The sequence below is a fragment of the Podarcis pityusensis genome (assembly GCF_964106645.2).
Source record: "Podarcis pityusensis genome assembly, chromosome: 6".
Classification (NCBI taxonomy): domain Eukaryota; kingdom Metazoa; phylum Chordata; class Lepidosauria; order Squamata; family Lacertidae; genus Podarcis; species Podarcis pityusensis.
The window spans coordinates 76,809,070-76,826,948 of NC_138030.1; the positions used below are offsets into that span (position 1 = coordinate 76,809,070).

Here is a 17,879-nt window from a genome sequence, read left to right on the forward strand (position 1 = left end):
AGTCAGGTCTTCGTCAAACAAAGCCTTATTGACTCAGCACTGCCTACTTAAAACCTACATACATATAACTGTCCACTGAGCTGCTATTTGCAGCAGAGTGGAGGGGAGCTTTCCCCCCAAACCAGACAGCTCTTAATGGCAAAGAAAAAGCACATCAGTCTAAATGAGCACATCAAATAAACCAGAAGATGTTTCCTGAAAACTTCTAGGATTATTTATACCAACTTTATACAATGTGTGTCTATATATCGGGGTAGTGAACCCCTTTCCGTCAATGGTCCAGATTCAATTATGGCCAACCCTTCATGATCCACCTTTCACAGGTGGGTGGAACCACCTATCTGTCAATCACCCAGCATCATATATCATCAGGTGCAAAGCAGCGCTGAACGCAAGCCATGTTTGCAGAGTAATAATCTGGAGCCTGCTCTTGCCAACAAACAATTTGGACCCCAGGCTCCTGGTTGTTCCTTTGCAAACATGGCTTGCGTTCAGCCCCGTTGAAATTCGGCATCAAATGCAAGGTACATTGTCAATTCTCGAATGAATACAATGTCTACTAAAAGCAGCACAACTTGCTTTTTAATTTCTTCTGAAACTTTTGTACTGTCTTTCCACTGATTGGGCTCTCAGACTTCTATAGCTTTGAAAATCCAGTGAACAGGCAGATTTTCCTCTTTCGCCTCGTTTCGTTTATTTAAGCTGTTGCTCAGGCAAGCAAATAACTCTGCTTTCTGAAATTTCTGGCTTTGTTACAGAATGAAACCTCTAATCCACCAAGTATCAATACCTATGGCCAGGTAAGGACATCCACTCCCATCAAGTCTTCATTGAAACATACTAGCTAGGACTTGAAATTAGGCCATTGTACATCGCTTGTGCCAGCCCAGTCTGTGTGGTGTGGCACGACATGCGAAGAGCTCACTAAGAGACAAATGAAGATACCATTGGGCACATGTGTGTTGCAGCTAGGAAATCAGCCATGCACACTTCCTCCCCTGAGGAAATTTCTTCATCTCACCTTAAACACCGTTGGCGAGCAAGTTGGGAACTATACTAACTGCTGCTCAGGCAAGCTAGAACCTGCTTCAGAAGGATTAATAACCAGGGTTTGGAGCAGAGTAAATCAGGCCCGCCTATTTGTTATAGAGGAGGACCTGTTACGAAAATCGGCATCCTCTCAGACTGCAATATTAGGAGTTTTCAAGGACTTGCAAACAACCGGTGCATTTTTTAATGACTGTTTTTTCAGTGGGCAGCAGAACCACCCACCCACCACGTTGTATCATGCTTTTGAAATTCCTCTTCATTTCAAAAGTGATTTGCCTTCAACATGGTAGGCTCCTGTCCAAGAAACAGAACTCCCCTCAGAGAGTAAAAATGGTTTGCAGATCTAGGGGATGAAAGGAAGAAGCATGAACCAGGCAGCTAAAGTCCAAATCCCAACGCTCAGCAGTTCACCTGAGACAGACTTGTTCCTCTTTCTCATCCTTCGGACAGTGAATTCCTGTGAAAACAGATATGTCGTGCCCCTGAGCAATTTTGTGTCCCAGAGGAAGTAGAAGCAGCCCCAATGTCGTTGCATTGTAGTACTTTATGTAAGATGCTTTGAGGGTACTTCTCGATCAAAAGGTGGGATAGAAATTAAGGAAATAAATAATCTGGATGATTAGTCTCTGGGACCTGACTACAGTGGCCCTTTCAAATAATTTCCCCAGATATTACTAATTTGGCTTTCACTTTAGTACATACCCTACACAGTCCTGTCAGTTGTTCTTGACGTTTCTGTATTTCAGTCACATCAGACTGTTTGGTTCTTATTGTATATCCTAATGGCCATAGACTAATTCTTTGTAAAGTTTTTAAATCTTTTGATAATTACATTACAGAAATAGATGGTGTTTATTTATTATTTTGCATCTTTCACAGGGCGAAAGCTTTTATAATAACGAAAACCATAATGTACAGGTAAGAATTTTCCCCTTGTAGATCAATTTGATCAGATGGTCCTTCAAAGAACTCTGATCCAAGAGTAATTACCACTCACTTTCTATAGTTTTCTGGTGTTCATTACAAAGACAGTGACTCTCCAGGGACAAGTACCGTAACTCTCCAAGCAGTATACACTCTCCTATTGAAAGTGGGGGGGAAATCAAGTGTTCTTTATGCTCTTAATCAGGACGTGGCATAAATTTAGGAATTTTAATGAAATCGTTAATCTCATGCAAAAGAAAATGAAAAGAAACTCAACAAAAAATGAAAAATGATCTTCCAAAACACAATTTGGGCTTAAAAATAAAATAAAATCTGAACCCACGGGAAAAGATTTATGTAAGAAATATGAAGCACCAGAGTTTATTTTGAAATATACTCAGTGCATGTAGTCCAAATGAATATATTTTTCTCCAGGATTCTGTTCTGAAAAAAATGCAAATCTGGTTCTGAAAGGGAAAGCTAATAAGCAAATAAGCTGAAAAATGCAGCAGTATTAGAACATTTTAAAAGTGATGGGCTGGCATAGTTTATTACTTAGTATAGGTAATGCATTGATGATAATAATATATATTGTCTTCGGTTCATTGCTTTGCATTTGAGTTGCAAATCTGGGCTCACCCTGTGGCTGCAGGATGCAATATTGGCTATCTTTTTCCCCTGTTCTTTCTGTCTTCACCCAATAGCTTACGTTGCCTCATATTGTTTATACAGGCACAATGCTAGAAAGTTAAAAATAGAAGTTTTTGGATTGTAACATGAGCTCTTAAGTCGTACAAAGGTGCCTCCAGGTGCATTTTTGGGTGTATATTGTTGGTCATATAGGATAGCACTTATGACATAATGAAAATCAGGAGGACACTGGTGGGGAAATCACATCTCTTTCAACAGCTGCTAGCAGGAAGATTGATTATGGCATAGGCTGCTTCCTGACATTCTAGCTTCCAGGGGGAAGAACTTTTACTGGTCAGCAGCAAATCCTAGGGTCTTCCACCTACATTGTACAGCAGCATGATAATCTTGTAAAGACAAATTATGACGCTGTTGCTCATATATATATATATATATATATATATAGTCACATATCGCTATTGACAAAAAAAATCAAAGTGGTTTACAACAATTGTACATAAAACCATTCAATTGAAAACATAAAATAAAAATAAAATCAGAAATCAGCTATACATTGTGAAAATATTTGTTTTTAATTATCTACATAAGCCTGACAGAATAGAAACATTTCCAGCAGGCGTTTGAAAGTTGAAACCGAAGGCGCCTGCTAAATCTCTGCTGGTATAGCATTCCGTAATACCGGGCCGATGACATTAAAGGCTCGGTTCCTTGTTTCTGTCGAATGAGCCTCACCAACTCAGGCCACAACTGACAACGTTCCTGCAGTTGATCTCAGCGACTCTGCTGGGGCTGAGGTGCTCCTAAATTGTTCAGGGCTTTGTAAAATAATACAAGGACCTTGAACCTGGCTCAGGAGTAAAAGAGCAACCATTGCAGATGCATTAACAATTGTGGCAAATGTTGTCGGCCAGATGTCCCTGTCAGTAATCTGGCCATTGCATTCTACACCAGCTGGAGCGTCTGAACCAGGCCCAAGGGCAGCCCCACACAGAGCGCATAGCAGTAATCCAGCCTCGAGGTTACTAACACATGGACCACAGTGTGTGCATCGACCTATAAACATCTGCCTTAAATACTTCAAAATTCAAATTATGTTTAATAATGCTAGAGCTTGGTGCGATGAAATAATTAAACACATGCAGTAAGCAGCACTTTGAACAGTTAAGTGCAGATAGAAGAATGAACTGTATATTGAGATGCTATTTGTTTTTAATTCACTTTGTCCTTTATAGGATGGATCATTTGTGGCTTATGCCAATAGGCAGGTAAGCAAATTTGATGGGACTTTGTTCAACTGTTTGTTGTATCCAAATGTTAATGGGAGAGTGAGGAGACTTCAGTTTCTATTCCTTCTTTCAATTGCTCCCCCACCGCCCCAATTCCCGGTCAATTTCCTCTCTGGTCATTTTTCATCCTTTCGGTTTCTCCAGTCCTCAATTTCCTTGCCTCGCTACCTTTTATTTAACCAGTCTCTTTCTGACACTTGGGCAACTGTAGTTCCTTTTCTTCTGCATTTCAAAGAAAATCTTAAGATTATCCCGAGTGACTCGCCTGCGCATTTGTTTCAGGCTTTTGCTCAGTTCATATCCTGCCCTTCACCGGTTTCACCGGTTATAGGGCGAGTTGCATCTCAATACACACAAATTCATACAATAAAATTTTAAATAACTGGCAGGACAATCCAAGTCTTGGCTGGGCAGGGGTGGAACACGACAGGGTGTGGGGCCATTGCCACCACATTCACATCCCTATCGCTCAAGACAAATTGCTGCACCAGCCTGGAGGTGGCACAGCGATTGGGTCTGATGCCATCAAGCAACAGCATGCTGGATATTCCATCAGAAAACAGAAATCAATTTTACCTCAGAAATTCAGTACGTGGATTTTCCCCCAGATGCTGATGCAACATTGGAGCTTGACTCCCATCCCATGTAGGAATAGATTACAACTTAAATCCTTTTTGAATTTGCACATGTTACTTAAAATGTGGCAGAAGTATCCATAGAATCTTGCAGCTCCCATTTTATCAATATAAACTTAGGGGAATGCGAATTGCATTTCATCTGACTTCTCACAACAAAAATGGAGCTAACTTTTGTATTTTTACAGGGAGAATGTTTTTGCCCTGGTGCACAGGTAACTATTTTTCTTTGCTGTTCCCAAACTGGTTGTCTCGTGATTTCATTTAGCATTATAGGTTGGAGGGAGTGGGTGGCACTGTAATCTAAACCACTTGGGCTTGCTGATCGGAAGATTGGCGGTTCAAATCCCCACGAAGAGTGAGCTCCTGTTGCTCTGTCCCAGCTCCTGCCAACCTAGCAGTTCAAAAGCACACCAGTGCAAGTAGATAAATAGGTATTGCTGTGGCGGGAAGGTAAATGGTTCTTCCATGCGCTCTGGCTTCCATCACGGTGTCCCGTTGTGCCAAAAGCAGTTTTGTCATGCTAGCCACATGACCCAGAAAGCTGTCTGTGGACAAACAGCTCCCTTAGTGAGATGAGTGCCACAACCTAATAGTCACCTTTGACTGGACTTAAACATCCAGGGGTCCTTTACCTTACCTTTTACCCTGTTATAGGTAATAGGACACCTGGTTCACATAAGATTACTTTTCCTGGTCATGGGGTGGAGAAGACAATAAATAGGAAAGCCATTCTTTTGTCCTCTGTAGTGACACAGTTCTGGCAAGGCTATGAATATGGCAGTTTGTCTGACTTTAGTCCGTCCCCCCCACTTTTGGGATTGCTCATCCCGTGTACAGTAGATACTTTTACATTTATCAGTATTTCCGCAGTGCAGACCTATTAAAGTGATATAGCATCTTTAGCAATTGAGTTTTGTTGTTATTGAAGTCATTGTTTTCTGCGCAGGGTGGTGGATCGTATGGCAGTCAATATGGACAGGTAAAAACTCTTTTTTGATACTTAGCATATATGAAATGCATCATGCAGTAACACTAAGATTTTAAAAATGAATGGAAAAATGGGTTTTATGGGTGATATCCAGCATCAGTCATACTCTTGGCAGACCAATGAAATCAGCGGACTTAAGCATCTTCAGGCAATTGATATTAATGGGTCTCCTTGGAGTATGACTTTAGTAGGATATCCCTCCGCTTTTTTGCTGCTCCTGAACATTAAAAAATAGTTTAGTGTGCATATATTAGTGTAATACAACAGATCATCAAGAAACTTTTTGAAGTATGGATTGTTTGTTTTCTCCTACAGGGTGGATCATATGGTGGTGGCAGCCAGGTAATAACTTTTAGAACCAGTGTGGTGTAGTGGTTAAGAGCGGTAGTCTCGTAATCTGGGGAACTGGGTTCGTGTCTCCGCTCCTCCACATGCAGCTGCTGGGTGACCTTGGGCTAGTCACACTTCTCTGAAGTCTCTCAGCCCCACTCACCTCGCAGAGTGTTTGCTGTGGGGGAGGAAGGGAAAGGAGAATGTTAGCTGCTTTGAGACTCATTCAAGTAGTGATAAAGTGGGATATCAAATCCAAACTTTTCTTCAAATCCAAACTCTTTTAATAAGTAGCAAGAACTTTTAATAGGCATTACAAGTAGCATACCAGAGATATTAAAAGTGTTTCTCATTATTCCTGCTTCTGAATGTAGAAAGCAATATGGTTTTTTTCCAGCAACATTTTTTTACAATAACTATTTTCTGTACAGGGTGGACGGTTCGGATATGGCAGCAGCAGCCAATATGGACAGGTAAAAGCACTTTTAATTTATAGTACATACAGAGTATATACTGCACTATGGCTTGCATCCAGCTAAGTCATATTCAGAGTGAGCCCACTGAAATTATTCGACATCAGGTAACTATGACTGACTTTATTTCAGTGGTTCTGCTCTGAGTATGATTTAGCCAGATACAACACCATGGTAAATATACAGTATATGCAGAGGCATGAAAATAAAATCTGTTTAATGCTTATTTTGCTCTTAAATATTGAGAGTTGCTTAGGGAAGATACATGAATGTATTTTTAAAAATGTCTCCTGCACAGGGAGGAACGCATGGTGGCGGCAGCGGCCAATACGGGCAGGTAAAAACTCTTTTGACATACAGTGTATAAGTAATGGAGAGTGTGGCGCTGTGGTCCAAACCACTGAGCCTCTTGGGCTTGCTGATCAGAAGGTCGGTGGTTTAAATCCCCACAACAGGGTGAGCTCCCATTGCTCTGTCCCAGCTCCTGCCAACCTAGCAGTTCGAAAGCACACCGGTGCAAGTAGATAAATAGGTACCGCTGCGGCAGGGAGGTAAATGGTGTTTCCATACGCTCTGGTTTCCATCACGGTGTTCCGTTGCGCCAGAAGCGGTTTGGTCATGCTGGCCACATGACCCGGAAAGCTAAGATAGCGAGATGAGCGCTGCAACCCCATAGTCATTTGACTGGACTTAACTATCCAGGGGTCCTTTACCTTTTTACCTTCACTATATGTAATATATATGAGGTCTTACATGGTATACATATTTTTATTATTACTCTGATCCTCCACATAAAAGTAGTTTAGAATTCAATCCTAAATTGAACTGGACTAGTGATGGAATAGCCACCACTTCCAAAATCCTGCCAGCTTGTGCTGGACAGAGTAGATGGTGTTGGGGTGTCATTTTCTTTTTTGCTGGCTGGGTGTTTTGTTTTTAATCCCCACTTCCCCAGTTCGAATGGGGAATGGGCAGCTGATAAGTAAGGCCAGCTCCATGCTAACAGAGGGTAAGAGCTCAATTCAGGAGCCCATTTGGCAAATGAAGAGGCCTTGGGTCAAGGGGTCCCAAGGCCACCTTTGTCTTTCCCCTGCTGAATCTCTGTTTTGAGTCCTAACGCCAGCTACCGATCGCAAAATAAGGAACAGCTGTTTCTGTATGACCATGGAGGAACATAACAGGGCATAACAGGAACCCCCATGCCCATTGCTTCCCAAGTTCATCTCTAGCAAAGGAGACAAACCTTCACTCCTTCCTAACCCCATTTAGCCAGTGGTAGGATTGCATTGCACATATGCTAAGGTAATATTATTCCAGGTAATAATTGTTTTCTGTTCAGGGTGGACAGAGTGGATCCTATGGTGGCAGCCAATATGGACAGGTAAAAATCATTTTGTTATCTAGTATATGTATTATAGATAAATAGATAGACAGATAGATAGATATAATAGATATAATAGATATACCGTATTTTTTGCTCTATAAGACTCGCTTTTTCCCTCCTAAAAAGTAAGGGGAAATGTGTGTGCGTCTTATGGAGCGAATGCAGGCTGCACAGCTATCCCAGAAGCCAGAACAGGAAGAGGGATCGCTGCTTTCACTGCGCAGCAATTCCTCTTGCTGTTCTGGCTTCTGAGATTCAGAATATTTTTTTTCTTGTTTTCCTCCACCAAAAACTAGGTGCGTCTTATGGTCTGGTGCGTCTTATGGAGCGAAAAATACGGTATATAGTAATAAACGATGTGCTATTATGTAGATAAAAGTTTGGTGGGTTTTTTCTGCCTTTGAATATAGGAAACTAGTTGAGATGTATTAAACTAATCCTTTTTCAATTTATAATTGTTTTCTGTTCAGGGTGGACAGAGTGGATCTTATGGTGGCAGCCAATATGGACAGGTAAAAAGTATTTTGTTATCGTGTGTGTGTGTGTTGTAATACACAGTGTGCTATTATATAGATAAAAGTTTAGTGGGGGGTTTTCTGCCTTTGAATATAAGAAGCTAGTTGAGATGTATTAAAGTAATCTTTATTCAGTTTATAATTGTTTTCTGTTCAGGGTGGATCATACGGCAGCAGCAACCAATATGGACAGGTAAATGTTATTTTGTAATATAGCATATGGAGAGAAAGACAGAGAGAAAGAGAGAATTATGAAAAATAAAATAAAAATACATTTTATGCTTATTTCCTGTCCTGGTTATAGAAAGTAGCTGAGTGCAGATATATTTCAGCAATATAGTTTTTCAGCATCAGAGAATATTTCTTGAAATAGCTGTTTTCTGGACAGTGGGCAGGGGGATCATATGGGGACAACTGCCAATATGGTTGTTTCTCCTATATTTCCCCCCAGCTTTGACTATTTATCTACAGTTTATTTATTATGCAGTTATATTGAGCTTGCATATTTTTTTTAAAAAAATGGTTGTAATAAGTAGTAATAAGACTTTTTTAATTACAGGGTGGATCATATGGTTATGGTCATCCATATGGACAGGGTGGATCATACAGTGGTAGCAGTCAATATGGACAGGTAAAAGAATTATACATGCATGTAATATACAATGTACATGTCATTATGGCGTTATCTGTGCTCTAATAAGAGCCAGGCTAGACTATTGGTTGTTATATTATTTGCCATCTGAAAGCTTTTTAGAAACTTCACTTAAATTCAGAACATGGTATCAAGATTATTAATGCTGGTCTGAAAATATTTTATCCATCTCTAGCTAACAATTTGTTTGATTCTGGGCACCACTAAATGTGGTGCTTTTACTCTAAAGAGCCCCAAATAGCTTAAGACTAGGCGATCGAAGGAGCATTTTCCCCCTCCTATGTTCCTGCATAATCCTTAAGATCTGCTTCAGAGGCCCTTTTGTATGAGGTGGGTGATAACTAGGGATAACTCTGTCACTAGCCTAGAACTTCCTGATCAGAAGGTCGGCGGTTCGAATCCCTGTGACGGGGTGAGCTCCCATTGCTCTGTCCCAGCTCCTGCCAACCTAGCAGTTCAAAAGCACACCAGTGCAAGTAGATAAATAGGTACCGCTTCGGCGGGAAGGTAAATGGCGTTTCCGTGCGCTGCTCTGGTTCGCCAGAAGCGGCTTAGTCATGCTGGCCACATGACCCGGAAGCTGTACACCGGCTCCCTCAGCCAATAAAGCGAGATGAGCGCCGCAATCCCAGAGTCGGCCACAACTGGACCTAATGGGCCCTTTTTTATGAGGTGGGAGATAACTAGGGAGAAATCCATGAGGTGTTAACTCGTAGCAGGCATTTGGACTAGGAGACCTTTGATGTCCATTCCATTAACTTGAATGACAATAATGTTAAGCTGAATTCCTAGCGCTGGAGTTCCTGCCTTTTCTCCAATATCGTTCACCAGCTAGATCAACCAAGGCAGTTTCTTTGCAAATACCAGATAGAAATGGATCCCAATTAGTTGCACAATGTGTGTTAAGCATATGGTACTATCGCATCTGAAAGAAACAATCTTTTTTTGAAGTAACATGTTTTATTGTTCAGGGTGGACAGAGTGGATCATACGGGAGCAGCAGCCAATACGGACAGGTACGTTTGTGTGTGTGTGTGTGTGTGTGTGTGTGTGTGTGTAATGTAATCTCTACAAATGTTCTTCGGCCTTGGGTCTCAAGACACTAGATTCCAGCTCCCATCATCTGCAGCAAGCATAACCAATGGGCATGAATTATGGGAGTTATACTCCATCAACATCTGGAGACATTGTCTATACCAGTGTTTCCCAACCTTGGGTCTCCAGCTGTTTTTGGACTACAACTCCTATCATCCCTAGCTAGCAGGACCAGTGGTCAGGGATGATAGGAATTGTTGTCCAAAAACACTGGTCTATACCGTAGTGTTAGATAGTATGCACAAAGATGTCTTATCGTAAAAGTGTTATGCTTATTTCTGTTCCGCAATACAGAAAGTAGCTGAATGTCAGATATACTAATGTAATGTGGTATTACACCAACAAATAAACCTTATCTGAAGTAGTAATTGTTTTCTGTTCAGAGTGGATCATATGGAGGCGGCAGCAGCGGACAGGTAAGAACTATGTTAATAGATAAATGAAATACCTGACATAGTAATATCACACACACACTCAATGCTTATTTTGCTCTTAAATCTTGAAAATATCTTAGGGAATGTTTGCTATTCGTAAATAATGATGATGATGATGATAAATAAGTATTTTCTTCCCAGGGTGGATCATATGGCAGCGGCAGCAGCGGACAGGTAGGAACTATGTTAATAGATAAATGAAATACCTGCCATAGTAATATTACACACACACACACACACACACACACACACACACTATGCTTATTTTGCTCTTAAATCTTGAAAATATCTTAGGGAAGGTTTGCTATTCTTAAATCATCATCATCATCATCATCATCATCATAATTTATTATTTGTACCCCGCCCATCTGGCTGGGCTTCCCCAGCCACTCTGGGCGGCTTCCATAGAAACCAAAAATACACTAAAATATCACAGATTAAAAGCTTCCCTGAACAGGGCTGCCTTAAGATGTCTTCTGAATGTCAGGTAGTTATTTATCGCTTTGACATCTGACGGGAGGGCGTTCCACAGGGCGGGCGCCACTACCGAGAAGGCCCTCTGCCTGGTTCCCTGTAGCTTTGCTTCTTGCAATGAGGGAACCGCCAGAAGGCCCTCGGCGCTGGACCTCAGTGTCCAGGCAGAACGATGGGGGTGGAGACGCTCCTTCAAGTATACTGGACCAAGGCCGTTTAGGGCTTTAAAGGTCAACACCAGCACTTTGAATTGTGCTCGGAAACGTACTGGGAGCCAATGTAGGTCTTTCAAGACCGGTGTTATGTGGTCTCGGCAGCCGCCCCCAGTCACCAGTCTAGCTGCCGCATTCTGGATTAGTTGTAGTTTCCGAGTCACCTTCAAAGGTAGCCCCACGTAGAGCGCATTGCAGTAGTCCAAGCGGGAGATAACTAGAGCATGCACCACTCTGGCGAGACAGTCCGTGGGCAGGTAGGGTCTCAGCCTGCGTACCAGGTGGAGCTGGTAGACAGCTGCCCTGGATACAGAATTGACCTGCACCTCCATGGACAGCTGTGAGTCCAAAATGACTCCCAGGCTGCGCACCTGGTCCTTCAGGGGCACAGTTACCCTATTCAGGACCAGGGAGTCCTCCACACCAGCCCGCCCCCTGTCCCCCAAAAACAGTACTTCTGTCTTGTCAGGATTCAACTTCAATCCATTAGCCGCCATTCATCCTCCAACCGCCTCCAGGCACTCACACAGGACCTTCACTGCCTTCACTGGTTCTGATTATATTATAATAATATAATAATGCATTTTCTCCCCAGGGTGGATCATACGGTGGAGGCAGCCAATATGGGCAGGTAAAAACTCATTTAATGTGTGCATATTAGGGAACATATGCCTTAGCATAAACACAGCTATAAAAAATAAATAAAAGAAAACATTTATATGCTAATTTCTGCTCCTGGTAATAGAAAGCAGCCATAAAAAGTAGCTATTGTAATTAATGTTTCCCATGCAGGGTGGACAGAGTGGATCATACGGTGGAGGCAGCCAATATGGGCAGGTAAAAACAAATTCATAAAGTAGCATACGTAGATGATATAGATAGATAGATGATAGATTGATAGATAGATAGATATCTCAAGGCGGCATAAAGCCATCTGGACTTTGCCTTCTGTAGATGGAAGGTTTTCTTCTGCCCACAAAGCTTTCTGATCCATTGGATGAATCTGGTGGAAGCTGTGTGTGTTGGGGGGTGTGACTTTCTGCCACTTCCTCCCTCTCCCTGCTCCCCGCCCCCATCCTTCCATGCTGTCCTGGATGAAGACACTGACACCCTCCAGAACAGTGTGGCACTGAGGGCTACAGCGGGAGATGCAAAATTAGCCTCCCCATCCATGATAGGAGTGACTCCTGGATCCAGTCCATACATAAGGAAACAAAAGTGTGGGTTGCCTTGAATGGTGCCATCTACTGGGAGATAACTTTGCCAGTTTCCTTCCCTCTATGCCCAAGAGACACGAGTGGCGCTGTGCGTTAAACCACAGAGCCTAGGACTTGCCGATCAGAAGGTCGGCGGTTCGAATCCCCGTGATGGGGTGAGCTCCCGTTGCTCGGTCCCTGCTCCTGCCAACCTAGCAGTTCGAAAGCACGCCAAAGTGCAAGTAGATAAATAGGTACCGGTCTGGCGGGAAGGTTAATGGCGTTTCCATGTGCTGCTCTGGTTCACCAGAAGCGGCTTGGTCATGCTGGCCACATGACCCGGAAGCTGTATGCCGGCTCCCTCGGCCAATAAAGCGAGATGAGCGCCGCAGCCCCATAGTCGGTCACGACTGGACCTAATGGTCAGGGGTCCCTTTACCTTTACCTTTTTCCTCTATGCAGGTCCCCAGCAGCCCCTGGAGATCTTTTCCAGAGGCTCCTGGGACCTTCCAGAGGAGATTTTCAGGAGGTGCTGGAAATTGGAGGAGGCAAAATCTGCAAAATTTGCCAGTAGTGAATGGATGCCTCCCACTGAATCAAGAGTACTAGCAGGACCAAGAAGATTTTCTGCTTATTTCTGCTTAGAGAGTGGCTTGCTGTAGATCTTTTGATATGGTAATATGGTGCATCAGTGACAAACCATCTTTTCTTTTTTTAAAAATTGTTTTCTGGACAGAGTGGCTCATACGGTGGCAGCAGCAACCAGTATGGGCAGAGTGGATCATATGGCGGCAGCAGCAGCAGCCAGTATGGGCAGGGTGGATCGTACGGCAGTGGCAGCCAATATGGAAAGGTAAAAAAACCCTTTCCTGTTTATAATTTTCTTACCATTGACAGTGAATGCGCTTTTATAATTGGAACATTGGCTCCTCCCTAGTACAGGTTTGGTCCATGAGTATTTCGAATTTGAATAGAAAGCTTTTTGTTTAGTCCCAGAAAGAATACTCCGATATAATCATGCTTTAAATATACTTCTAAAATGCGATCATATTTTAACGCGTGGAGCTGAGACATGCATATGAGAAATCTTGACAAGGGTCTTGAAAACTGGTGTTCTCCTGTTTATCAGAATGTGTTTGTAGCTCAGTCTAATAACTGTTAGGAACCATTATGATAACTGCGAAATAGTAACAAAATACTATGCCGCAGTTCTCCAAATCTGGTCAGCCGGGTTTGCATATTAAGCAAATCTGCTGGCTATGCAAATCAAGAGGAAAAAATGCTGTAACATCAGACACAAGAAAGAAAGAAAGAAAGAAAGAAAGAAAGAAAGAAAGAAAGAAATGAGATCTCAAAATTATTCTCTGTCTCTCTCTCTCACTCTCTCTCTTTCTCTCTCTGTGTAAAATGTCCAGTGCATTTTGGCAAAAGCTTTCTTCAAGGGCACGGAAGGACCTATGAAAGAGAAATAAATAAATAAATTTTTATTTATATCCCGCCCTTCCCGGTTCAGAAAACCGGGCTCAGGGCAGCTAACAACAAATTTAAAACACTTAATTGTGATACAACAAAAAACAGCATAAAATACAGTATAAAAGCGTGAATAACAATAAATTTAAAGTTCACAAATCAATTTGGGGGGAAATCCATCCAATAAACATTAGATAGTTACCAGGGCTAACTGGCTAAATTAGTCCTATTTGGGCCAGTGCGGAGGCCAGGGGAGAATTAGCGGTAGGGTAGCGGTAGCGGTAGGGGAGGGAAGAGAGGGGAATAAAAGATCAGGCTAAATTCAAACTGAAAGCCAGGTGGAATAGCTCTGTCTTACAGGCCAGACGGAAGGAGGTTAAATCCTGCAGGTCCCTAGTCTCATGGGACAGAGCATTCCACCAGGTCGGAGCCATCACTGAAAAGGCCCTGGCCCTGGTGGAGGATAGCTTGACTTCCTTGGGGCCCGGGACCTCTAAACTATGGTTATTCATGGACCTTAAGGTCCTCTGCGGGGCATACCAGGAGAGGTGGTCCCATAAATATGAGGGCCCTAAGAAAGAAAGAAAGAAAGAAAGAAAGAAAGAAAGAAAGAAAGAAAGATTATATATTATACACATAGTGACTCATAATTAAAGAATCCGATTTTTAAAAAGTTAATGGAGGAAAGTAGAATCTTGGGTTAGGGGAGCCAAAATATAAAGTTGCATTGGAGTTCAGTGTCTGTGGGAGGAGAATCTTGATTTAAGACGAAGGGGAAAGAATGGGGTTGGTATCCACGGGATTTCTTCAAGCATCGGAAATACAGGACCAGGCTTGGAAATCATAAGATTGTATGAGATACTTTGCCTTAAGCTGACTTATTTTTAGAAGCCTACTAAAATCTAGGAAGCGGAAAAGTTGGGCAGCTTCCCTTCAGCTAGATTATAAAAAAGAGCAAATACGTTGACAAGGAGGAGATTGTAAATCGCTTCTTGCATTGCTTTGTAGCCATCAGTTGAGGGAAACAAAGGTGGCTATCGCTGCTTCTCTGTATGGCAATCATAGCTGTGTCTTCCTTCCTAAGACAATGGAAAGCAGACACAGACTTGGCGTCTCACTAAACAATTGGCCAGAATCTTCCTGTGGTTTTACCGCATATCTCTGGATCTACAAAGGCTGGCAACTTATTATTTTTTCAGTGGAAGCTGGAAATGTGGCCTAAATGGCCCACGCTGGATGGCATGCTCAGAATCTGGCCAAAACCTGGACAAGCAGGCCATATAGCAACCTTATTTATATCTTTAAAGATACCCCATCACACACTAGATAGGTCTGCACATGCGTACTGCTGTCAGAAAAATCAGCAATCGGAGCAGTCACCTGTTCAGATGGACTGCAGGTGGCAGTAGATCTAGTCTCTTTCTCATGAGCCATAAGAAAGGAACTCTGGTGCTGCTCTCATCCCCCATTAGAGACACTTGCAGCTGGGTCAGAATATAGACATTTACCTGTTTCCAAAGAACCGTACTGCAAAGCATCAGGAGCAGAAACAATCAATTCCTAATTTTTTGCAGAACAACTCTTCCTCAGGAGGCAGTCAGCCTGGTGGAAAGGTAAGAATTTGGCACCTAGCTGGATTGAGGTATAGACGTTCTCTTATTTCCAAAAGAAATCTAAACCACCCAAAGATTGCTTGGTTGTTGCTTTTTAAAAGGAACAGAAACAAACACTTCCTACTCTTTTACAGAACTCGACTTCTTCAGGAGGCAGTCAGTCTGTTGGACAGGTAAGAAATTAACATGCAGAAAGGGGGGGGGGGAGAAACCACACAAAGAGAAATCAGTATCTTGCCATATTAGCACAGAAATTGATTGCTTGTGTGTTGCTTTTAGGGGTCCTCAGGAGGAAGCCAGTCTGGACAGGTAATGTTTACTCAAAATGTTAATATTTCATAAATTTGCTTTAATATTTTATAAATTTGCTTAGATATATTTATGAATTTGCTGCAATATTTTAGAGCAGATGTGCAATTTGTCATTTGCCTGCTCTGCGGGTAAGCAGATGATCTCACATTGTGGCTCTCATCTGCATCTCTCATCCCCTTTGTTTTATTTATTACATAAATATATTGACTTTTTCCCATGGTGAAATTCAAAGCATCAGACATATAAAGGGCTCCCAGGTGGTCTATGGAGACACTGACTAGGCTCAGATCAGCTTAACTTTAGCAAGGTTGCTGTATCATGTGTCTCCATCTCAAAGCCAGTGTCAACCACGGTTGAGGCCAATCAGCTTCCATTTAACTTTGTTTCTTAACCAGGATTTGAAGCCGATTAATCATGGGCCGCTGGACCACAGACCATCATCGTTCTCCCCTGATTCCTTTACCAAACCTTTTCCACATTTAATGCCTTAAGAGTCAGTTCCTATTAGCCTAACCCTCTGCAATCAAGGCTTTTTCCAGTCTGTGTTGACTGTGTAATGGCCACTTTATTTTATCATAAAGCTTTATTATCATATTCCGCATACTGTATAAAGATCAGAAAGCCATTGCTATATATATGACCTGTGTTTTCACTGTATAATTACAGGGTTCAGCATCCCCTTCAGGAAGCCAGCAGGGTAGTCCGGTAAGCATTTTTCCCTCACACAATTGATACTGTAATTACTGGATGCTATTGGTAAACTCTTGTGTAGTGATAGATAGACAAGTTTAGAACATGAAAGCCTGTTGGTTTGTTTTTGCAAATATAGAGCTCATCATACGCCGGAGGCAGGCAACCTGGTGGACAGGTAAGCATTTTCTTGTTACCATGCTTGTTAATTGCAAGCCCAGGCGGACACTGCCCCCCCAGCCCCGAGAGACCACCAGAAGGAATAATGACTCATGACAACGTGTTATGGGATTAAAAATTGGCCACAACTTTATTTAACCTTTCAGACGTAGGAAGACCTTGGTTTAGGCATTGGGTGTGTATCCCTCCCAGCCCCCCAGCTGGGGGAACTGGGGCTCTTCAGGGTGAATGGGATATGGGAGGGTGCACAGCAAGACGCTTGTGTATACTGGCAGCCCACCCCATATCCCTGCAATGCAGGGGAGTTCACTGGCAACCTTTCAGTGTATGGCCAGAGACTCCCATATACAAACCCCTTTAAGAGGTGAAATATACTTGGGAGTCGAGAGTGGATTTCATGCTCTTCATTCAGCTCATAGTGGTGAGGAGGAATGGAAGTTCCCCCAGAATGTCTGCTTTATATACATTATTTACACATGGGCCCCACGTGATTGGCTAATTCCGGGATTCTTCTTTAGGCCAATCAGGTTGCGGATTCACTTCCACCTGGAGCTGGATTGGGTGGCTCCTGTGGACCAATCAGACTGCTGCATTCTGGATCCTATTGTTCTAGGACCAATCAGACTGCTACATTCTGAATCTTATTGTTCTAGGACCAATCAGACTGCTGCATTCTGAATCCTATTGTTCTAGGACCAATCAGACTGCTGCATTTTGGATCCTATTCAACTCAGTATATAACACCCCTCCCCTCTAAGTTCCAGTCCTGCCCGGGAGGTTGCATTCATAGTCCTCAAGGTCACCACTTCACGTCCCCCCCCCCCCCATTTAGGAAAGACAGACTAAAGGATTCCGCCCAAGGCCTAAAACCGCCAAAGTTGTGACGAATTGCTACGGGGAAGGCAAAACCTGCCAATGCAAGGAAATTCCTTCCCGGCTCTTCAACAGCAACCATCCAAAGATCGTAGCAGCGCCCGCTGAACAGGAAGGAAAATGGTTAACCTGCAAAAAAGCATTAAACAATGGGAGGTTAGGTAGGTGGGTGAAGCTCCGGAGCCGATCACATGGTTGCTGCTGGCTCCGCCTCCTATTTAAACAGCTGGCCCCGCCTCTCTGCAGGGCTGATTGGCTAACTGAGGTTTGGCGGGAACCTCCAAGGACTAGCACAGGGGGGCAGGCCTGCCAAACCAGCTGGTGGGTCCCAAGTGGGCCGCGGTGCCATGCGCAGTCCCGCAATCTAATGTAGACAACGCAACAGAGATGAAATACAAAGAAGAAGAATCAAAACCGAAACCTTAGCAATGTTAGGAAA

At 42.9% G+C, this 17,879-nt stretch overlaps 1 protein-coding gene across 12 annotated transcripts in view; it reads left to right on the forward strand.

Annotated features, from left to right (window-relative positions):
- Window positions 1–17,879, forward strand: part of LOC308478657 (uncharacterized protein) — a 49,597-nt gene that overhangs the window by 23,024 nt on the left and 8,694 nt on the right. The window contains exons 33-55 of one of the 12 annotated variants that reach the window (XM_081008579.1): window positions 759–800; window positions 1,930–1,968; window positions 3,858–3,890; window positions 4,735–4,761; window positions 5,496–5,528; window positions 5,853–5,879; window positions 6,299–6,340; window positions 6,639–6,677; window positions 7,680–7,721; window positions 8,195–8,236; window positions 8,397–8,432; window positions 8,799–8,870; window positions 9,863–9,907; window positions 10,370–10,402; window positions 10,562–10,594; window positions 11,702–11,737; window positions 11,899–11,943; window positions 13,039–13,155; window positions 15,347–15,385; window positions 15,520–15,558; window positions 15,665–15,694; window positions 16,364–16,402; window positions 16,527–16,565. In XM_081008579.1, the coding sequence (XP_080864705.1) occupies window positions 759–800; window positions 1,930–1,968; window positions 3,858–3,890; window positions 4,735–4,761; window positions 5,496–5,528; window positions 5,853–5,879; window positions 6,299–6,340; window positions 6,639–6,677; window positions 7,680–7,721; window positions 8,195–8,236; window positions 8,397–8,432; window positions 8,799–8,870; window positions 9,863–9,907; window positions 10,370–10,402; window positions 10,562–10,594; window positions 11,702–11,737; window positions 11,899–11,943; window positions 13,039–13,155; window positions 15,347–15,385; window positions 15,520–15,558; window positions 15,665–15,694; window positions 16,364–16,402; window positions 16,527–16,565 (969 nt within the window). The remainder of the gene's footprint in view (window positions 1–758; window positions 801–1,929; window positions 1,969–3,857; window positions 3,891–4,734; window positions 4,762–5,495; window positions 5,529–5,852; window positions 5,880–6,298; window positions 6,341–6,638; window positions 6,678–7,679; window positions 7,722–8,194; window positions 8,237–8,396; window positions 8,433–8,798; window positions 8,871–9,862; window positions 9,908–10,369; window positions 10,403–10,561; window positions 10,595–11,701; window positions 11,738–11,898; window positions 11,944–13,038; window positions 13,156–15,346; window positions 15,386–15,519; window positions 15,559–15,664; window positions 15,695–16,363; window positions 16,403–16,526; window positions 16,566–17,879) is intronic. The other 11 variants (XM_081008583.1, XM_081008585.1, XM_081008586.1 and 8 more) reach the window with 11 other exon arrangements.